General features: G+C 35.9%; 2 protein-coding genes across 2 annotated transcripts; both read right to left on the bottom strand.

The window, feature by feature from the left end:
• Window positions 1-4,514: 4,514 nt before the first annotated feature.
• On the bottom strand, window positions 4,515-5,353 carry LOC113359582 (agamous-like MADS-box protein AGL29). The gene is made up of 2 exons (XM_026603192.1): window positions 5,051-5,353; window positions 4,515-4,946 (listed from the first exon to the last, which is right to left on the bottom strand). Exons 1-2 carry the CDS (start codon window positions 5,351-5,353, stop codon window positions 4,515-4,517), a joined length of 735 nt encoding a protein of 244 aa, XP_026458977.1.
• A 902-nt stretch (window positions 5,354-6,255) lies between these two features.
• LOC113359583 (agamous-like MADS-box protein AGL62) lies at window positions 6,256-6,933 on the bottom strand. Its single transcript, XM_026603193.1, has one exon. It carries the CDS (start codon window positions 6,931-6,933, stop codon window positions 6,256-6,258), a length of 678 nt encoding a protein of 225 aa, XP_026458978.1.
• Between the last annotated feature and the right edge of the window lie 17,260 nt (window positions 6,934-24,193).

Genomic DNA, 24,193 nt, shown 5'->3' on the forward strand with positions numbered 1-24,193 from the left:
ATAATTATTCGAAGATCTCCTTCTGTCTTAGGTACGCTTCCATGGATCTCAACAAATAGTGGACTCATTCGGTCTAATCCCCACTTGTAGAAGTTGATGCTCACTAGGGATCCACACTCCCTATGGCTTGGCAGATCTTGTGCCATATGTTGGTGTATTCCCTCGTGTTCTCCTTGTAACCAATTTCCAGAGAAAAAAGTTTATCCATTCCGGTGTTTACAGCTTTGTTGTACATGTAGGTTCTCAAGAATTTCTCAGTGATTTGATCGTAGGAGTTGATGGAATCAGGTGGCAAGTTGTCAAACCAAGACAAAGCCGATCCCTTCAGACTTGATGGGGAATACCTACAGAGGACGGCGTCGTTTTGACTCCATCGGGCTAAGATACGATTATAATACCGGATATGTGTCGTGGGATCACTGGATCCGTCATAGCATTCAAAAGTTGGGACAGGGCACTTTAACGGAATGGGGGTATTTGCCAGGCAATGAGTTAGGGGCGTGGAATTAACATCTTTCATCACCTCTTCAAGCCTTCCTCCGCCTTGTCTGGCTTTTAACTGCCTGATCTCAGCCATCATCTCATCACGCAGCTCTTCCATTACGCGGTAAAGTCCCACGTTCTCATGCTCAGTTGAGCGTTTCTTTCTTCGAACTTCACTGTCATAATAGTCTAAGTCTTCGACGGCATATTCTGGATCGGATGCACTGCTTCCCCTAGCGGCGTTTGCTAGGATGATTCTTCGGTCTCGATTAGGCTCTGTTGCCTTAGAATTTGCTTCGTCCAGTTGTTGGCTAGTCTTCGTGCTTTGGGAAATCCTGTCTTTCAAGTCTTGGTTCTCTCTGGCCAGAAGAGCTACGGCATCTGCGTAGACCTGCTGGCTCTTTTTCAATTCTTCGAGCTCTACCATCAGTCGGTGGGACTGGTTTGATCCCTTATTGGGAGTCCCGGCTTGTACCCCTACGACCATAGTTCCCCCTTCGTCTATTGTGTGTATTAAGGGTGGTAGAGGATCAGCTTCAATTGTTGGTATCTCCAAGTTTGGTCCCCTCGGTTGAGCTTCCACCCGCGGTACTAAAACCACTGGTATGGTTTGATTCTGACCGTTGGTTGACGGCATTCCGAAGACTGGTGGATGTGCGGGCTGATGTATCATAGATTCTGCCACCCCTTCTCTTTGTTGATGGATTCAGTTTGAAACCAAAGTCTTGTTAGCTTCTGTAGCCTGGAGGGCCGCAACAGTTGCGTTGTTCTTTGTGGTTGCTGCTTTGAGAGTCGCCGCTGCAATAGAGTTAGTGTTCATAGGCGAGGTGATTTCCGCAGCATCCTGCCTCTGAGTAGATGTTTTAGCTTTGTCTCATTTCTGCTTGCTTCGGGTCATGACCGGGGTAATCCTCGGTGTCTCCTTTGATGAGGCTTTGGTTTTTCCTGCCTCTAGTATCTTTTCCATTTTTAGTCCTTTTCTGCATAGGGGAATAAATAAAAAGAACCAAATATATCCATGAGGATCGGGTTAGTGCCATTCGTATCCGCAAAAATTTGTGGAATAAAAGGAAATGAGCTTCCCAAGGGCCTTAATAAAAGAGAAACATAAAGACTCCATCGGTTTAGTTTTCGCAATACAAATCCTCTAATAAACAATCATGGACCTTGTTTTCAGACTACTTTTGAAAAGGAAAACTCTTGAAAAGGCAGATCCGTAGCGAGAACTCATGAATCTGGATTATTAAGTCTTAGTTTTAAAAGAAAAACGCCTCACGTGCAAATCTGAGATAATTAGCCGTGGATTTGTCTGCTTTGAAATGGTGTTTGTGAAAATGAAGACCATGAACCTAGAATAAAAAAGGTTTTGAAAGCACGCTGAACCCAGAATAGGGCACAACCATGATGCGCGTTTAAGGTGAAATCACAGGATAAGATAAAAAATTTACCGGGACAAAGTCCCTGTTTCTAGCGCCAGATTGTGAACACATAAATCACGAAGCCATCCACGTGTTCACAAACAATTTTCGCATACATTCTAATTCTAAAATTGTACGTCGAATGTGTAAAGGGGATGATTATATCGATTCATCGACTCAAAGCCTTCGAGCTTGTCATTGTCTAGTCGAATATTATCATAAATAATGTTTGTATAAAGGAATAAACAGAGAATCAAGTATAAATGTAAAGCACATGAAGTTCAACGCTGAATGTAAAGTGCTGAAATGTAAATAAGACAAAGATTTACGTGGTTCGACACTAAGGCCTACATCCACGGGGCTGGAGTTTCACTATGTATTGAATGATTACAAAGATAGTCGAATGACTTTAGAGTGTACATGGGTCAGCGGAAGTAGGGGGATTACTTACTCTTTCTATTTCTCTCTCCTATATTCTCCTATAATTGCTCTGGATTGGTCGACCCCTTCTCTCTTAGTGGATAGGGGTATTTATAGGGTTGGAACGTGGGTCCCACTTCTGAGGTGTCATTGTGATCTTATCTTCTTGTGCTTTGTGCCCATTACGCAGAGGTCTTCGCATATGCTGCGGCCTAAGCTTGAATACGAAGGGTTATCCTCTCCTCTTCCACGAGCTGATTGACACGTGTATATCTCTTTGGTATTTAATGCGGGTAGATGGGTGTCTGCTCGTGTCAGGCATGTGTTTCTTTGTCTGGTCACATCTGTGTCAGTCAAACTTCCTCTCAGCCGTTGATCTGGGATCTTCCTCGGGATTGGGTGCATTAACTCCCGAGGGGTATTTTCTGGTGCTCCTCTAAGCCATCATACCTCTGTGATCCTCTGTCCCTGACCGTCAGATATGCTGACCGGTGGCATCTTCTGATGAGATGCTTGTTATCATGTTTTGCATGCCTTCCACGTGTCTCTTTCTGTACACGTGGTGGATGATGAAAGGTGTACATACAATAAGATTGATTCATCAAGGAGTGGGTTGTCACTGAATCATGTACTAGTTATTGATCAATCTTAATCACAAACAGTTGTTTATGTTATCCATGACCTGATTATGTTTCGTATTTATTTTTTTCTCTTTGAATTTCTGATTTGTCATTCATAGTTGATGGAATATTCAGAGATATAACAAGCTTCCATTAAAATGCAGTCAGTTGAGGCAGAGAGCTAAAATTGTGTTTTGTTTTATCGTGTAGTAGCTAGAGTCTAAAAATTCAGATTTCATACATTGTCTATTGTTTGATAGAGCCTAGAATGGTTAAGCTGAAAAGACACTGCAAAACCCTAAAACATATCTTTACTTAGCTCATAAGTCAGAATTTCTTCAGTCGGTATCTTTCTATCTGTGTTAGGTCTTTCCCATGGACGGTGATGGGAGCTTGGTGTTAAAATGGGTTTTGGTAGTACTATCTCTGTATTCAAAATCAGCTTTCTGCCCTTATTCTGGATGAAAGCTTAAAATGGTAAGCTCAAGACAAGGCCATGTAAAAGTAAAGTATCACAAAAATGGTGAAATTCAAAACTTGAATTATAACTGAAAAGTATTACTATTTGACTCACAGATGACAACTCTCGGACACAATTGTGTACAGAAGTCAGAGAAACCACACTGCCCCTCTCTCAAACCCTCAGAAAACCATCACCTATCTATGTTCTGTCTCTCTCTCTCTTTTGTTTCCTATCTCACAAAACTATGATTCACAACTACCAGGACAGCAACACAAGAACCCTTGACACTGACTTCATATCTAAATCCTCAAAACAATATGATCATAAAATTCAAACAAGACCTGTGTTGCATTAGCATTTGCAGAATGTACATCTATGCAAACATAGCATTACCAATGGTACTTAATTACTGGGTGCTTTAGCTATTGGTTTTGCAAAAATCACTTACTCTATTATTTATTTATATACACTCCCTGATCTTTTCCTTTACTTCATCTGCTGAGAATCCATCTCCGTTCGCAATCATCTGTTTGGTGTCAGTGTTTCATTCTTCATGTGCCCATTAACTACTTTTTTTTTTGTTTCATATCTTGGTTTGGGCATTGCTTTGAGTGGAATTCGGACTAATTTTAATCTTATTGGAACTATAATTATCTACTACTCCGGCGTGTATCAAAAGACATGGAACGGTTTGTCTAAATTTTAGCAATTCCGAGTTGCATTTTGCTTTGTTTAGAATGGTGGTGGCAAGAAATCTTGATTTTGCTGTGTGGTTTATTAATAAATCCAAGAGCAACGTAACAGCCAAATATGCATCTCTAGTTCAATATGTACTAGTATTATGTTCCAGTACAACGTAATCAAAACTAGCTGCTACAGCCATGATCTAATCAGAATCCAATTTCTTTGCCGGAATTCTTAACCCCCCTAAAACCAGACTAATATACTTCAATTTTCACCATGAATGAAAATAAAAAAATTGATCAAAAAATACCATCAACAAAGAGCCGAAAATCGAATGAATTAATTGAATCAATAAGATGATTGACTACAAATACAATTCATCAGAAAAAAGAAAAAAAAATCATCACTGCATCGTAATATGTACCATCAGTAGTCATCAGAAAACATGTCGGCGGTGATTTCTTCATCAGTTGAAGTAGTATTCCCAAACCCAAATTCGTATTCTTGAGAATCAAAGAGAAACTCATTTATCATCTCTTTATTCAGATAATCATCATCAACAATTTCATTACCAGCCGGTTTATCCATCAACGCAATAAGGGACTTGTCTTCGTACGAAGAAGACGAACAAGAAGAAGAAGAAGTTGTATTACTGGTCATCATCTTTAAGTCGTGAGATCTCTTTGCGACGCACTTCTGGAGTTGTTCCATATCGCTTCTCATCGGTATCAACTCATCCAAATTCAATCCATTAATATATATATCCCACCTAGATTTATCACTACTAGGCCCCAATCCAGAATTTATCAATGACTCCAAGAAAACCCCTCTTTTCTTTTCAGCTTCATCATCGTTTTTCTGATTTTCAGACGCTTTGTTAACAAATCGATCGAGTATGAGATCAGGATTCCCACAAGCATAGGGTTTTCCGGTAGGGAGAAAGCTTCTGGTTCTCTTTTAACTTGCATATACCTCCTCTGTTGTTCATCATCATCTTTCTGAATTTCAGAGGCTTCACCATTAATGTTATTAAGAAACCTCTCAAGTATGAGATCAGGATTTCCACAAACAAAGGGTTTTCCGGCAGGAGAAAAAGCAATCAGTGCAGTTTCTGCACCAGTTAAAACAGATAATTCAGTTTCCTTCTTGAACAAACCCTTTCGTCTCTTGGAGAATGTAACTTGTAATCTTGATTTGTTTGTTATTTTTTCAATCTTTATCTTCCTACGACCTTCACCTCCTTTTCTTTGTTTCTTCATCTTCATCATCGCTTGATTATTCATCTTTATCATTGCTTGATTATTCATCTTCATCATCGCTTGATTATTCATCTCTATCATGGCTTGATCATACATCTCTATCATCGTTTGATTATTCATCTTCATCATAGCTTGATTATTCATCCCTATCATGGCTTGATTATACATCTCCTTAAGAGTTAGCAGATCAGAACAGAGAGAGTTAACAGATACAAGACAATGGAGTAGTAGTACTGGTATTATATAGAAAAAAGAGATATCAAAAACTAGCCGTTAGAGTTGCTGTAATTATGAAGTAAAAACGATTTATTTGAAATTGAAACTAAAAGTGTCCGGCGACAATATTAATTAGGGCCTTTTTCTCTCACATCATAGAATACAAATGTCGGCTAAACATCGGAAGATTGTTCGGAAGTGTCCTTGCAACGGGAGGAGTACCAATTGCAACAGAATGTCATCTGTAGCTTAATTGACTAGTTCGCGCTTTTGCCAAAAATCCAATGTCATATGTTCAATGCAAGCTGCTTGGGGACTGACTAAATAGACTTCTTGATAACTCTTTCTAGTTCTCCAAGAATTTAAACTTCATCCATTACCAAGTTCAAACAGGAAAAAAATTTCAAACTGGAAAAATTTAATCACAATCCAATTTCTTTGCCAAAGTTCTTGACCTCTCCCAACAACAAAGATAAAAACTGTAAAAAATTTGATCAAAAATTCCAACAACAAAGAGACGAATAATCAAATGAATTAATTGAATCAGTAAGATAATTGAATACAAATATAATTCCTCAAAAAATAAATTTATCACTGCATACATTAACTGGTCATAAACTTAAACAACAAAGCCTTAGAAAATATGATCAATACTAGTAGTAGTCATCAGAAAACATGTCGGCGGTGATTGGTTAATCAGTTGAAGTAGTATTCCCAATCCCAAATTCATATTCTTGAGAATCAAAATCAAAGAGCAACTCATTTACCATCTCTTTATTCTGATAATCATCATCAACAATTTCATTACCAGCCGATATTGTCATCAACGCGAGGGACTTATCTTCATATGAAGAACAACAAGAAGAAGAAGCAGCTGTGTTGTTACTGGTCATCTGTAAGTCATGAGATCTCTGTGCGACGCACTTCTGGAGTTGTTCCATATCGCTTCTCATCTGTATCAATTCATCCAAACTCAATAGATCAACATATGTATTCCACCAAAATTTATCATTATCAGGACCCAAATCACAATTTACCAATGACCCCAAGAGAACCCCTCTTTTCTTTTCAGCTTCCAAACACCTCCTCTGTTGTTCATCTTTCTGAATTTCACGCGCTTCACCATTAATGTTATTAAGAAATCGATCGAGTATGAGGTCAGGGTTCCCACAAACATAGGGTCTTCCGGCAGGAGAGAAAGCAATGAGTGCAATTTGTGAACCAGTTAAAACAGATAATTCAGTTGCCTTCTTGAACAAACCTTTTCGTCTTTTGGAGAATGTGACCTGTAATTTTGATTTGTCTTTTATTTTTTCAATCTTAATCTTCTTACGACCATCACCTCCTTGTCTCTGCTTTTTCATCTCCATCATCATCACTTGATTCATGAACAGAGAGTTAAGTAACAAATAGAATTGGGAGTACTACTGGTAGTATAGCTTACCTTATATTGCCTCAAGAACGGCCGGAGTTAGGGAAGTATCTAAAACGAGGACGATAAATAAACTTGTAGGCAGTGACTAAATATAACCCATATTTTCACTAAATACAACCCTCAATTCTTGATAATGTTCAAGTACAAGCGATTTTTTCGTATATGCACATTAAGTACTGAGCTAGGGTATTTATAAGCCTAGTTAGTAATTCAGAATTCGGCCAACGTGGAGCGACAAACTTGTATTATTCGGTTTTATTAAATTCAATTTTGGTCAAAAATCCGATCAACCATTCGTGGTTCGGCAGTAATTTGGAAATCGGAAATGCTAGGTTCATATTCTTGAGAATCTCGACAGAAATCTCGTCTCAAATATATGCCATGACTCCACTTTTACCGTTAATGTTCGCAATGCCGCGCCATAAACCGTTCATTTCCCTCTCATGCCATTTTGCGAGAGAAAACATCGGTAGGTGTAGCATCTTTCTTCGGAAAGACATATATACATGTATATAACTAGTTTTAGAGATATTAATTTGGGACACAAAATTCTGCATGTATTAATTTTAAAAAATAAATATATACGTGAATTAAATGGTGTGTGGGATTTGATTTGTGTACTGAAAATAGTTTATATATTAAATATAAGTACAGTATCATCCAGTAACCATCAATTCAATGGAGTAGAGTTGTTATAAGGAGTTGGATGCATCACAGCGTTTCAAATCTCTCTATGAGCAATTTTTTTGAAAAAGAAGGAGAAGCGACGCCAAGCTTTGGAATACGTATTAAAAGTAAGTCCAATTGGGAGAATGTACTGAATTTATACGTCCGATTCCAAATTCGGGACACTAAAATCATGGATTATTCGAGAGTTCAGAAAATTCACGTATTGGGTTCCGAGTTGCAGTTGGACGGGCGTTTAATTCGGGAACAATTGGTACGTAAAAATTCACAAAGTGATTCGACAAATTGCTAACTAGGTTCATAAGTATACGATTTTTTTGTTGATGGTTGTAAGTATTGAGCTAAGGTAACTGGGCTTGAATTAGAGGTTACATAAAAGATTTTTTTTGTAGATGGCTATAAGTAGAACGATTTTTTGGGATCATGTTTTTTTCTGGGGACCATGGTCCTATTAGGGCACCTACCCTATAGTTATAAGGGGTGTCCTAAATCATTGAAATGACTAACCTACCCTTAACCTAATTTAATTTAAAACCAACCCAATAACCACCTATATATATATATATATATAACCACCACCACCTCCCACCACCACCTCCCACCATCGCCGATTACCACCACCACCACCTCCGATTATCACCACCACCAACCACCGATTACCACCGCCGCCCACCACCGCCGATTACCACCACCACCGCCGCCCACCACCACCACCAACCACCGATTACCACCACCACCTCCGATTACCACCACCGCCAACCACCACCACTATATATATATATATAGCTTAATTTAAAACATTAACAAAGATATTCTCACAAACCCATTACTTGTCATTCGTTTTTGGTTGAATAAATGAGAAGTAATCATTAAAATGAGTTGAAAATGGAAGTTGCAGAGAGGTTTAATGGAGAGTTTTTTTCAGAGAAAAGTTCGGTTATCAAGAATTAATTTTTTCTTAACCGGACTCAGAGTTCGGTTGATTCGCAAAAAGATATTTTTAACCGAACTCCTTGTATTAGAACAACACAAGTCCATAAGTTCGGTTCTTTCGCAAAATAAGGATATCACCGAACTTTAGTTTACGAAAATAATGAGAAGTCCACAAATTCGGTTCGTTCGCAAAAATGTTAGGTCCTGTTTGGTATAGTTTTCAAAAACAGTTTTCTGTTTTTAAAAACAGAGAAAACAGAAAACAGGAGAAAACGCGTTTGGTAAGGACATTTTCAGAAAATGTTTTATATCTGTTTTCTGTTTTTAAAAACAAAAAAATGAAAACAACAAATTATTGTTTTCTGTGTTTTCTCTTTTTTTCTTTTCTTTATTTTTTTCTTCTTTTCAGAACAAAGTAAGAGATGGGGAATGCTGCAAGTGAGTCATGGCTAATATCACTATCTCTTAGACGAATCTTTACATGTGATCCGATTTAGTTGGTTTTCCTTGTTTTCAAAAACAGTTTACCAAACAATTTTTAGAAAATGAAAACAAGGAAAAAAGGGTATGTTTTTAAAACAGTGGAAAACTATTTTTGAAAACTGTTTTTCAAAACTGTACCAAACAGGCCCTTAAGTTTTCTTTGTAACCGAACTCTACCTTTGAAACTTCGTAACCGAACTCTACCTAATTCGCCAAGAAATAAATTTCGCAGTAACCAAACGTTTGCCTAATTGCATATATGCATATATAAGCCCAGTTCGGTTGATTCGCAAAATATTTTGAAGTTTGCGAACCAACCGAACTTCTAACACTAGGTTACTTTTAACCTGCAGTTCGGTTGAGAACTTGGTTGCGTTGAAGTTTGTGAACTAACCGAACACACAAGATGTACCCAAATAAATTGTTAAGTTCAAAGTTCGGTTACCTACCATTTTATCCTAGGTAACCGAACATTACACTGTACGAACAAAACCTCCATTAACGAGCGAGTTCGGTAACCTGCGTGTTTGGAAAACGTAACCGAACTACACTTTCAGGTGTGTTCGGTTACATGTTCTTGACATATGGTAACCGAACTGGCCCAAATCTACATAAAAAATTTCATTTTTTTGAAAGTTTGGAGCAATTCAACCAACATTATCTAAGTTTGAAGCCTACCTGGGTACCCAAATACCCTTCCTCCGGTTGTGGTTGGTAAAATCCATCGTTTTTCATGTTTTCCTTCTTCATCTTCTCTAACTTTACTCTCTCAATAATTCTACTTCTTTAAAAATAAAACCATCTGATTTTTTAATCTCACTAATTATCTTTAACTTAATCATCTCACTAATCATTACACTAACTATTATTAACACTAACTAATCATCACCCAAATTTAATCAGGAGGGTAATTTAGGTATTAATATAAATATCTAGATAAGGGGTGACCTAGATTTACTTCTAATGTCTTTACCCAAAATAAAATCATGGTCCCTCAAAAAAACCATGGTCCCCAAAAAATCGTTCTATAAGTATTGGGATAGGCTAATTGGGTTTGAATTCATATGTTAACTTAGTGATACAAGGCCAAGGTTAGTTCGAAAAAGGCCTCATTTCGAGTCGGCCTTGCGCGGTCGCACCTACTGCACTGCTTCAGGCCCGCCTCTCTATTTGATCTGCAATTCACTAATTTATCGTCAACTTAGATCCATAACTAACAATAATAGCTAGGTTGCTTCTTTTAAAATGCGAAATTGGTGGATAAAAAAACTAATTGGGGATAGAAGAAAAAGACAAAAACTGGATCCAAATATCAAATCAGGGTCACCCCTTATCTAAGTATTTTTTTTAAATCCTAATCTACCCCTCACTAATCAGGTTTAGTGGTTAATAATAATTAGTAAAAATCTTAAGTATTTGTTAAATGATTAGTGTGTATTTGTATTTGGGTAAATGAGATGAGAGTAGAAAGATGGAAATTTTTTTTGAGAGGGAACTTTTTTTGGTGAAAGCGGAGGACGATTGTGAAGAGACAATTGCTGCTAAGAGGTTGAAAATTTAATTTTTTTTTTCTTTGAATCCACCATTGTTGCAGCTGAAATAGCTCGGTGTCGGCATTGTATGCAACCGAAAAAACCATGCCGGCATTTTTGGAAATTTTCATAAATGTTTGCCACTATCGGGGGGGGGGGGGGGGGGGGGGGGCGTAGTCTCGTTATTCTGGTTTTGATCTTCAAAACCTAAATTTTTTGGTTTTAATCGGTCCACTTCCGCACAGTCAGTTAATTCTCGAGCATGTCGATACCTATGCCGGCATAGTATATTGCTTAAATTTCTATGCCGGCACATGATGAAAAGTATCCAGGAAACTTCAAATTTTTTTCACTTGACTACCGGCATTGATAGATTTCTATCGAGCATGCCGGCACTCAGTTCCAGCATTGAATGTTAGTTACCAAGTATGCCGACACCATATTTCGGCATAATCTTCATCAGTTCCGTCATGATATTCATCACTTCCGGCGATGTAAATTTTTTTTATTTCCGACATGGTCTTCATCACTACCGGCATGCTCTTCATCTATGCCGGCATGGTCTTCATCACTACCGGCATGGTCTTCATCTATGCCGGCATTGGTCTTCATCACTTCCAGCATGTCTCCATCACTTCCGGCATGGTCTTCATCACTTCCGGCATGGTATTCATCACTACCAGCATGGTCCACATCGCTTCCGAATGATTAAAAAAAAATCGTTTTCAAGGGAGTGGGGAAATGGGGAAGATTTAAAAGGGAAGAGAATTTGAAAGAGAGTGAGAAAAATTTAGAGTTTGAAAGGGAGTGGGGAAAACTCTAATTTGAAAGGGAGTGGGATAAATGAGGGATATGATTTTGTTTTTTGATTTTAAGTTTTTTTATTTTTATTTTGAACAAAAGGTATTTTAGTATTTCGTATCCAAAAATCACCCCTTAGCACACACCATGGGTTGTGAGAAGTAATCTATATCCCCAATTAGTTTTTTTATCCCAATTTCGCGTTCTTCGTATACAAACGCGAGGTATTTCTGTCTAAGTGTTACTGCTCAATGATGACTTGTACCATGTGCTTTAATTAATCACATGATGAGACAATGAAATGAACTTATAATAAAACCGATTTCCTAGGTTGCACTAATTTGCTTACATGTTTTGATTTATCTGAGGCATATCTTCAAAATGTATAATCGCATCAACACCTTCATTCCAGTTGTTACACAAGCAAAAATTCAAGGAGTAATAGTAACACCATTGTATTTACAGATTTTGATTGATTATGCTTAAGCCTTAAACTACTTATTCCATTACATACATCTTTTTTTATTAGAAAAGACATTATCACGAAAAAAAAGAGAAAGATAACGTGTATTTTTTTAGTTTTATTATCCAAACTAAAGCATTGATGTGATAGAATTAGATAACTTTCTTTTTAAGGAAACTAAATATGTGTCTCTAGTTCAATCTGTACTTAAATATACGGTGAATTATTGTGTTCCAATAAAACATATTTTTTTGTTGGAGTCTACACTTGGTAAGCACCAATAAACTTTGGAGAGAATTATTGTTTCAAAATTAGGATCATAATCTAATCACAATTCAATTTCTTTGAAAAAATTCTCAAACCCTCTAAAATCAGAATAATAATAATTTATACGTTCAATTTTCATTATGTAAAAAACTATTATGAGTAAAAGTAAAAATTACAAAAAATCCCATCAAGAAAGAAATTAAAAATCAAATGAATTAATTGATTCAATAATATGTATCATAAAGCCCTAGAAAGAAAATAGAATTAGTTGAAGTAGTTCCAACCCCAAATTCGTATTCTTTAGTATCAAAATCAATAAGTAACTATCTATCATCTCCTTATTTAGATCATGATTATCAATAATGCCATTGTTCCGGTATTGTCATCAGCCCAAGGGACACATCTTCATTTGAAGCAACAGCAAAAAAAGAAGCTACACCATTATTATCATAGTAGAACCTTCAAATAAGAATAACCTATATATGAAATTGAAACTTTCTTATCCCAGTTTAGACTACTTATAAATAAGAATAAACTCTATTAGGTCCCATCTTAATCATTTTACCGCTATATGAGAATATTAATTTGATACTATAATAAAAAATATAGTTCTCGATTGATGATTGTATGAATCGTGACAAACTAAACCTAGTTTTTATAATAAAAGAAATAGAAATCTTATGAATAGTTTGAACATTTAAGGATAAATTTTTTTTCATCATAATTTGTATTTATTACACAAATGTGTTAAAATTAATTGTTTATCTTTTCTAAGTGAAACTATGAATAATAGTAACCTCGATGTAAGAATACTTTGATGTGTACCCATTGATATTCTTATATGGAGGATCTACTGTGTGTTAACAAATTTATCGGGTATGCGATCAGGATCCCCACAAACAGAGGCTTTTCCGACAGGAGAGAAAGCCTATTACTAGATTTTCCGACATATTTCTCATATCTATCTATTAACATATTAATCATGGAGATGTTAATCAACAACCTATTACTCATAGAAAGAACCATACTGGTGAGTTTTTGAGTAAAATGGATCGATACCTTAAAAGAATTTCGATGTACCTAGGATTCCAAAGTGCAGTTGGTACTGTTGTTGGTGCTGTCTCTATCTGATTCACCTTCACCTCCTTGTCTCAGTTTCTTCATCTCCATCATCACTTGATTCGCCATCTCCTTTATTTTTATTGAGAACATAACATAACAAAGATTTAGCAGATTACAAAAAATGTAATTGTTCAGGAAAGAGAGTTAAGTAACCAATACAAGAGTATAGTAGCTACCTTACATAGAAATTGATATTACTTGATGCGCAAAAAAGGAAAGCAAATGTAGTCGTTAGAGTTGCCAGAATTAGGAAAGCAAAAACAGTTTAGAGTTGCCGGAATTAGGAAAGCATGGTAAAAATAAATAATAATAATAAATATTTGATAGAACTTTAAAAATAAAAGTTTTTATTTTATATAAAGTTTTTCTTTAGAATAAAAGTTGATTCTAAGAGAGATATGATGGAAAATAAGTGATAAATGGTATGTCCCTCTAATTTTCCTAAATTGTCCCTTAGGCTCGGCAGAAGAATAAGACAATTATAATCATAATAATCACTCCCAAATCTCCCCTTGGGGTAACTAAAGCATCAAATACTACAACAACGGCTGAAAACAAGAATAAGAAAAAGAAACTTCATATCTAAACTAGACTAAACCAGTTTTGTTTTTGTCGTAATCTATTTAATCAACTCGTTTTGTGATTGATCCATCTATTAATTATCATAAGAATGGGATGATACGGGCTCAATTGTACATGCAGTGGGCAGTTACTACTCTGTCCTGTAAAGGGAAAAAGAAATTAATGTGAAGTCAAGAAAGTGTTGTAACTTCTGGAATATAGGCTACCATTTTCGCTTCATGTAGTTCAAATAATGAAATGCCTAATCAATTATGTTAGTTGGTTATTTAGGAAATTGAGTGTCTGTTGATTAGTTATCTAGGAAATTCAACGGAGTACCTAATCAATTATATCATCCAACAATAACAATAAAATTTAGTTATTGTTGGCTGCTGTAACACCCCGAGTTCCGGAACGGGGCCAAACTCATCTGAAGATCCGAACTCGATCCGTTATGGGTCGGAAAGAGACTTATGCATATAACTCTTCTAATTTACTTATTACAACAAACATAATTTAATTTTTCTAATATGATTTTAAACATATGAATTCGTTAATTATCTCTAACAACATTTTCAGCAAACATATTAATTCAAATTATAATTCAAGCTATATGATAAAAACAATAGATTAACTAACTAACTTCATAGTTCTCACTTTCAACTTCCATAAATCTGCAAGGAATGTCAATTAGGGTGAGATGACATATCAATAGAATGCACCCCCATTCTCTAAAGATGCGCAAATATCAATCAATTAAAGAGAACATACAACATGAGATTTTGCACAACTTCAGGGATTCAATCATATGTTCAATTAAGAAGCTCACAATGTCAATAATATTTCTGACAAATAATCCAATTTACGATTCAAATAATGTCGACATCTAGAATTTTCTCAACAAATCCTAATTCCAAGCTTCACACAAACTATAAAGAGATATGTGAATATTAGAAACTCAGGTTTTCTCCTTGGGATTGGTTCTACCATGACTCACAATGTAAGTTGTGACTGGTTATACCATGCTTCCCAAACTAGGTTGTGACCGGTGACACCATGCTTCCCAGAGGTAGCTTGTGATGGGATACACCTTACTTCCCGAGTTAGCTTGTAATCAGTTACACCTTGGTTCCCAAAGTACCTTGTGAACGATTACAACTAACTTCTCAATGTATCTTGTGACCGGTTACACCATGCTTCACAAAGTAGCTTGTGACCAATTGCAACATGCTACACCGTATAGGCTATGACCGATTATACCTCAATTCTCAACATAAGTTAAGATAGGTTCTACCTTGTCATCTTGGATTGGTCATCCAAAAGATATTCAATAAAGAACTAGACCAATCATGATTTTCCTTTCGATATTGTGAAACAAGTTCATATAACTAATGTAATAATACATAGTTTTGTAGGATGAAATATACCTACATCTTATTAATAATCAACTAAATAAATACAAAGATTAAGTTGATGTCATACCTACGAAGTTCCAAAAGATAAACGTTTATACTTCGTAATTCAATAAATTCCTTGATAATTTGATCATAATGATATGACCAAGTCAAACCACTGGAGTGTTATATATATATATATATATACAACTTCGCATGTTATGTTTTCAATGTAATCCGACTTGAAAGATACGTTAGGAATGGAAACAAGATCAAGTCAACATTAACCTCAAGAGGAAGGATGATGTCTTCGTTGTAGTCGTTACTTCTTCACATTCTTCAGGTCTTCGGAGTAATACTTGTACGTCTCAACATTCCTGAACTTTCTAGTCTAACCTAAACGAAGTTGACTCTAGTATTTAATCAAGCGACTCTAGATGAGTTTTGATACTAAAATACGACAACCAAACTTGACATACCAACATTTGGTAGGTTTAACCGAGATATGCTCTAATAAACGGTAACCTTATTACGCTCTTCAGTAGGCCAAACAATAATCATCATCAACAAGGTCCTAAATTTACTGGTGAATCTCCTCAGGGTGAGACGGGTGAATACAGTTTTACTCATAACAATCACAGCGTGAATCTCATTTTCAATCTCCTCGTCTACCAAAGATATATTTTCCAAGGTTCAATGGAGACAATTTTAGAGGCTGGATACAGAAAAATAAAAGGTACTTTCAGCTGAACAACAACATAAGAAAATGGATATTGCAGCAATTTATCTTGAGGGTAAAGCTGGAAAATGTTTTTTAAATTTTCAAGTTAATAGACATATTATTACATGGCATGATTTATCTCAACATCTGTGTGTTATATTTGAAAATCTTGTTGAGGAAAATTTTGTTGGCAGTTTTAATAAATTAGTGCAGAGTTCAACTGTGGATGACTATTATGAATATTTTGAGTCCTTAAAAGCACTAATGTTACACATAAATCCATACCTTATTGAAGCTTAATTTATTATGATATTTCTCAATGGTTTGAAGGATGAGATAGGTAAATATGTCTCTGTGTTTCACCATAAAACTCTGTCAGATGTTTATTCCCTTGCTAGACTACAAGAACAAAATATGCATCTAACAGCTACAACCACTAAACCATTTACCAAATGGAAAATGTGGGGGGTACCAAAATATACCACCAACTTTTTCATAGGAAATCTGTACGAACAAACTTAATACAATTCCGAGAGTTCAACTTAATGAATATCAATCAAGGAATAATATGTACAATTACATCTTTATCTCTCATAATCAGAAAGTTTATAGAGACTATTCCGTGAACATGATTTGCGTGTGAGAGTACTTGGGTGATTCCAAAGATCAATTTCTCAAGTAATCAATCAAGTCGTATCCAACAAACAAGGTCGAACGTATGATAAACAATATAATGCGGAAAATAAATAACACAAATACCAAAAAATTTGTTAACGAGGAAACCGCGAATGCACAAAACCCCCAAGACCTTGTCCGACTTGAACACCAAACTGTATTAAGCCGCTACACACACTACCCTACTACCAATTGACTTCAGACTGGAATGTAGTTGAACCCTAACCGAGTATCCCACTAATTAAGGTATATCCGCGATCCTTACGCCTCTTGAATCCTAGTAGGACTCCGTGCAACCGATCCCCTTAGCTGACGTCACACCAACTAAGAGTTGCTTCAACTCAATTAAAGACTTTAAACAAATCTGTCTCCCACAAATAAGCCTATATATGTGAGTACCTTTTTTTTATCAAAGATCAAAGTAATGGAAATCGATAGCAATAGACAAAAGTCTAGCTAGCCTCAAAGTCCGGACTTATGCAACCTGAAGTGCATCTTAGATTATTATTCACCTCACAAGTATAAAACTTGTGGAATCAATAAAGTTTGAGACAAAGACAACTTTGATGATTACTATCTATCTTGATCAAGTGAGCAGTTCAATAATCGATCAAGATCAGGATACTCGAGTTATCAAGAGAGGATAACTGGACCTGGCTTCACCAATCCCTATGAAGTCTTTGCAGTCGCTAAACCTTAAAAGAGTTTATGGAGAGTACGACTCTAGTAACAACAAGGACACACAAAAAGGTAGTGTCGGGAGTTGCTTGGAGTTCCCCTTATATAGACATTCGAAGCATAGGTTGCTTTTGGTTTAAACTAAGATAACTTTGGAAGCAAGAAAACGATATCCACCGTTAAATGAATCTTTGAATATGATAATTTACATAATCAAGATATAAACTCTGGTTAGGATGAAGTGTAACTGAACCGTGTATAAGACCACGCTCATGAATAGTTAGCCGAAGCTATCCAACTGAACTATAGGCTTGAGCATTTACATGAACACTTAAGACTCAACTCGAAACACAATCATGTGATCAAATATGTCTATGGTATTTTTATAAATATAATAGAGATTATTCAAATGCTAATTATCTCGGATAAATAACTTTATGTGAAAGTGAATTTAATCGACATGGTAAGTGGGCGTACAAAGTATAAGTACTTAACTTTTTCGTGAACATTTATGTCGCGGTACATGTGCCGGTATGTAAACCTTAAAATTAACCGAGTTCTGGATGTTGCGGTACGTGTACCGGTATGTAAACCTTAAGATATAACCGAGTTCTGGAGTTCACATAACTATTTAGGTATGCATACTGATATGGATACCATTTAAACATAACGAGTTCTGAAGTCTATAGAACTTTTATGGTATGCGTACTGGTATGGGTATCTGTTAGAGCACTGCTCGGTCGAACTCACATGCGCTGCTATCTCAAGCATGTTTGTCAATGTTAGTGATCAGAACTATAAGTCTTGATTTCTAGCCTATTTATAGATGTCTCAGACTAGGACATAGTTCGTGTAGTTGAGCTTATACTTCACGGCATTTATCACTTGAAGACGAAGAACTACTAAGGAGAGCTTGTGGAACTTCATCGACAAAAGGTATGTGGAGACTTAAACTCATCTATCACTTGGAAAGTATATTTCTACTCTATCTCCTATATTGAGACATAAGTCGTATTACAATATAATTTTCTTTATACACATTTGAGATTTCGAGCTGAGTATATCTCGCTTACATATTTCTCGAAATATGTGTTGGTAAGCTTTCGCTTCGACCAAGTTCATCTTATATCATGAGAAAATTGTCGAGTAACATCTTACATGGTTTGTGTGATACAATCATTTGGTGTAAGACTTGGAATGTTTCGATAATGATTATTTCAATATCTTGAAAATTGCTTTGATGATAATAGTGTGTGAAAACGACTTTTATCATTATAGAAGAATGTTTGAATGATTGAAATAAAGATTTTAGAATCTTGCAACCATCTTTGGATATAAGCATAGTGTGTTCGCACATTAATGTATAAGTCTAAAAACCGGAAACCTAAAGTATGCATACAAAAAGGCTGTAGGAGACTGGGTAAGTATGCGTACCTGTACGCATACTGGCGGAAGTTCACGTCCGTGAATTTCTGCTGAGTTTGAAAATCAAAACCAAACGCATCGGGTTACCTAAAGTACGCGTACCCATACGCATACTGGCGGAAAGTTCACGTCCGTGAATTTCTGCTGAGTTTGAAAACCAAACCAAACTAAACTCAAATACGGTTACTTAAGTACGCATACCCGTATGCATACTTAAGGAGTTGCTTTCTAAAATCGGTTGTACATGAACCTACATATTTATCAATAAGGAATGCAACCTTTGCAAACCGTGGCTATAATGTTCATGTACTGATTCGAGTGAATCAAACCGATTTTGCTTCAATTGTGTTCTTGTATAAATCCATGAGAATATAACAATTGAACAACTCTTTAGCTAGTTTCATTTGAGTTATTTGAATAAGTTATGGTTAAGATGAATAAAGTTTATATTAGAGTAATCATATGGCTAACCTCGGTTAACTATTTGTGAACCAACATGGTGTACACGTTTGGGTACGGTTACATGAACCTAAATGAGGGTACATTTCATTTGTGTGTAACAAGCTAATTTCGATCTAACAGTTGAAAGATATTAGCTTGGCTGAATCAGGTTTTTCATCTAACGGTGAATATTGAATGCTTTGTTACCAAGGTAACTTGGATTGCAAACCCTGATTTAAAAACTACATAAAGGAGAACTCTAACAACTGGGAAACCTAATCCCCACACCTCATATGTGTTACTAGTTGCATAAATAGAGTCGATTCTTCTTTAACCTTAGTTTTCTTCTCGAGGCCCTGTAGGTTAACGACTTGAAGACTTCATTGGGATTGTGAAGCCAGCCCCAACTATTCTCTTTGTAGTTGCGTGATCAGATCATGTTGTTTCTAGCGTGATTGAGTGCAATTGTAAAATTGGCTTGAGATTTATATCTCCGATAGGCAAGATAGAAAATTAGTCACAAACACCTTCGTCTCATCGTTTGTGATTCCACAATAAATTTTTTCGCTAGTCGATTAAGTTTATTGTGAGGTGACTGATAATACTAGACTGTTCTTCGGGAATATAAGTCTGGTTTATCAATTGGTTGATGTTCACCTTGATTTATCAAAAGACGGAACAAAAACTCTTGGGTATTTCTTTGGGAGACCGATTTATTCAATCCTATAGACTTTTCCGTGTGAGACATATTTGTTTATCAAGTCTTCGACTTTGGGTCGTAGCAACTTTTAGTTGTGGGTGAGATCAGCTAAGGGAATCAAGTGCGTAGTATCCTGCTGGAATCAGAGACGTAAGGAGCGCCACTGTACCTTGAATCAGTGTGAGATTGATTAGGGTTCAACTACAGTCCAGTCCGAAGTTAATTGGTAGTAGGCTCGTGTCTGTAGCGTCTTAATACAATGTGGTGTTCAAATTGGACTAGGTCCCGGGGTTTTTCTGCATTTGCGGTTCCTCGTTAAAAAAATTCTGGTGTCTGTGTTATTTCTTTTCCGCATTATATTTTGTTATGTAATTGAAATATCGCAGGTTGTGCGTTAAGATCAATCAATTAGAATATCCAACCTTTGGTTGTTGATTTACATTGATTGACACTTAAACATTGGTCTTTGGTACCGTTCAAGTAATTCCTCTTATATTCAATCGGGCTCGCAGATTTCTATTTGCTGATTGCAGATTGAATTAAGAGTTAGAGATATTAATCTCTTTGATATACTTTATTCTAGATTGAGTCTGACTGTCTAGTTGATTCTCTAGAAAGTGTATTGGAGTAAGTCCTCTCATATTGCCAAACGAATTGTTGGGTGTGGTTGTTAGACCCCCGTATTTTCAATTGGTATCAGAGCAGGCAAACACATTAAAGACCTTATAAGTCTGTGTTTGTAGCGATCTGAGGATGGACGATATTGTCTCTGATAAACGCATCGCCAGAAATAAAAAATTTGTTTCTATGAAGTTTATTAAAGAGAAAGATTTGTCAATCTCGAATATAGATGAACCTAGTGTTCCAATGAAACAGACGTACGTTGACAAATGTTTCCTTGACTACCTTACTGACGAGTCTGACTCAGAAGTTGAAAGGAATGCAGCCAAAGAGAGTTCGACAATTCTAAAACTTTTTAGGAACCAGGCTGATAATGTCAATCAATTGAAACATAAAGTCAATGTCCTTGTTGGTATGGCTAATAAGCATGACTCTCTTCTAAAGGCCCTTCGAGAGAAAAACACCTCATTCATTGAGAAAAACCTCAAAAAGGATGCTTTGGAAATTGAACATCTTTTGAGTAAACTCTCTGTTCAAGAATGTTCCAAAGAGTTCACAATATCGACTGTTTCTGATAAAACTGTAAAAGTCTCTGTCTCATAAGCAAAACAGAAATCCCTTCCTGTTGGAAATAATGTGGTTGTATCTTCCTCTAATCAAGGAATGTCCACATCACTTGGAAGGAAGAAGTCTCCCAACAATAGTGTTGAGTCTTTTCCTTCTAATCACTCAAGTGATCAGAAAGTATGTCTCTTTTGTGATTCAAAAGGTCATGGTGAACAAAAGAAGAAATCTAGGTTGAATGACAATTCTTTCAGTCGTCTTCAACACACCTTAGATTTAATTCTCAAAGGTATAACTGACATTCGAATGTCTAAACCAATTTTCTTTAGTACTTACCATGTGTACTGTACCAGGAAAGTCAGTTCGAGATGTTCTTCAATCAAGAATTTAACAGACTCCCCAATGTTGTTCGATTAAGAAGAACTCATGGTTTTTCTTCTTTCAAAAGGGAGATAATGTTGTACATGATGTGAAAAAGGTACCAGAAGAAGGAAGCAAAAATGGAGGTATGGAAGACAACTTAAAAAGGATAATTGAAGGACATAAAGAAATTATCAACATGCTGTCTATTCCCTTTGGGAAAAACTCTTTAGGTAAGAATGAGCACTATGCGTCATATTTTGATGATAGCAAATTTTATGATAACTTTTCACATCATAATGGTTTTCCTCCAAAGATTAGGAAGAAGAGTTTTAACCAGAAACAACATTCATTTGATGAGCTCAAGGCTCATACTTGTGCTAATTAATCACAAGGTTGAATTCTCACTCACAAAAAATCCTGGTTGAGTGAGATATAATCAAGTATACTTTATGGCAAAGTGTTTTTTGATTCTCTGGCTACTTTCTTATCGCTTGTATCCGGATTATCTGTCACAAACATGTTTGCATAAGTTTTGTTTTTTAGCAAAACCTTGTTTTTTTCTGTTTTGGTTCAAAAGTGCCACTTTTTCTCTAAAAATTGTTCTTCTGTAAGAATACAATGTTTTATTGAGCAACAATCTGTGAGTGTTCTCACATATGCATACATCATTCTTGTATTGCATTCGAGTAAATCTCTTTTCGAGTCGCGTTTTAAAGGGTCAAGCTAGTGTTCGTACAGGTATCCTTGTTGCTTGTCACATACCAACTTTGGAAACCCTAATTTCAGTATTCTTTTGAAATGGTTTAAATACCAAACCCATCTTTTGAAAAGTACGCATACTTCAGGCTACTTTTTGTCAAGAATGGCATCACCTTCAGGAACTTTTTATTTTCCAAAAGGTTTTCTTGATAAGGGTTTTGGTCTCTCACTCGAGGAGAAGGATAAAGGAACTCTTGAGGAAATTGATGACGCGTCTTCTCAATCTCCTAATGTTCTGACGGATTTTGAGGATAATTAAGAGATTTCTAATGAAGTTGTTCAAAACTTTATTGATAAGTTTAATGATGCAAAGATGTTGCTTGTTAACACTCTAAAAGAGCTAGATGGGTTAAGAACTGATTTGATAAAGGCCAACATCGACCTTGCTATAATGAAGACACGACTTAAGGATCGTCTCAATATCGTGTCTGAAGCTTTTGTCAACTCTGTCTGTCACAAGCTTGAAGGTCTTGGAACCAGTGAAGCTTCCGTTCCGGAACTCTAATTATTGCTTGTGGTTGCTCTTTGTTTTTAGAGTTGTTTTTGATTATGTCTAGTAAGTCTTCTTTTTGAGAATTTATTTCTTATGTTTTTAGAAGAATAACTAGGGTTTGGAATAGCCATTATTGTGAGTATACATAGATATGTCCAACGATTTTCATCTTCAATGTTTTTAGATTTATTTATTTAAATTCTAAGTTTTGGAAGATGATTTTTGCAATTTTAATCTTTATGATTTTATATATTGAAAATTGTTATGGGATATGTTGTTTACGTCCGTCCCTGTGACTGTCCCATACTTGGTCCAAAGTTATCTCTATTATGTCGGTATGAAAGTATTGATAGAAGATAGAATGAACTTTTGACATCAGAAAAGTTAAAGCCTTTTATGTCATTATTTTGATGGAAGAAATGATAAAGCTTTTGTGTAAAAGGATTAAGTCTATTACATGTCATTGTGCAAATAGTGATGAACAATAGAATGAATCCGTGTCTATTCCGCAGTATTGGTCAATCTCCGATCCACATTTTTGTGCATATACTGTGTTGCTCCATAAGTTTTCTTATGTTTGAGCATGGCCAATTGAATTGATCATTCTCTTGTGGTCAGTTTAGTTGTTGCTCCATAAGTTCTCTTATGACGAGCATGACCAATTGAATTGATCACTTTCTTGTGGTTAATTTAGTTGTGTAAATCCAATTAAATTAATCATGGTTTTTCTTGTGGTTAATTTAGTTGTGCATTTCGATTGTATTAATCATGGATTCTTTTGTGGTTAATTCAATTGAATACTTTGGATTCAAATTCATGTTCTCATGTGATTTGGTTATGTCCAAAGAAATCCTTCTTTTCTTGTGAAAATAAGGTCGCCTTTGTTGTTCTTTCGAGAATGACATTTTATGGGGGAGAGTTCTTTTTGAACTTGTGCTTAATTTCCAAATCTGTGTGGGGAGTACGACTGTGGAATATTATAGGGGTTATCTCGTATCTTTATAAACTCCTTGATGAATGCATTTAGCTTCGGATTTATGATGGCATCTAAATAAGTTGATATGGTATTCTCTTTTGGTCATGAAGTATCTCTATGAAAATTTCATTAGGATCTCACTAGTTTTTGTACCTTTTCCAATTTATATTGACAAAAAGGGGGAGAATTAATGTGTAGTGTGATACTACAAATACTGAAAAAGCGGGGGTCTAACAACACCACCCTATATTTCGCTTAGCAATCTGTATGGACTAACTCCGAAATACTTTTCTATAGAATCAACTAGACAGTCACACTCAATCTAGATAAAAGTATCTCAAGGAGTTAATATCTCTCTCTTGATTTGATTTTTACTCAAGCTAAAAACAATAACAAGTCTTTATAAAATACAAGGAATACTTGGACGGTACCAAAGACCAATGTCCAAGGATCAATCAATATCAATCAACTACCAAAGGTTGGATTTCCAATTTATGATCACGAACGCACAACCTGTATTATTTCAATTATATAAA

This window comes from Papaver somniferum, chromosome 3 (genome assembly GCF_003573695.1).
Source record: "Papaver somniferum cultivar HN1 chromosome 3, ASM357369v1, whole genome shotgun sequence".
Classification (NCBI taxonomy): domain Eukaryota; kingdom Viridiplantae; phylum Streptophyta; class Magnoliopsida; order Ranunculales; family Papaveraceae; genus Papaver; species Papaver somniferum.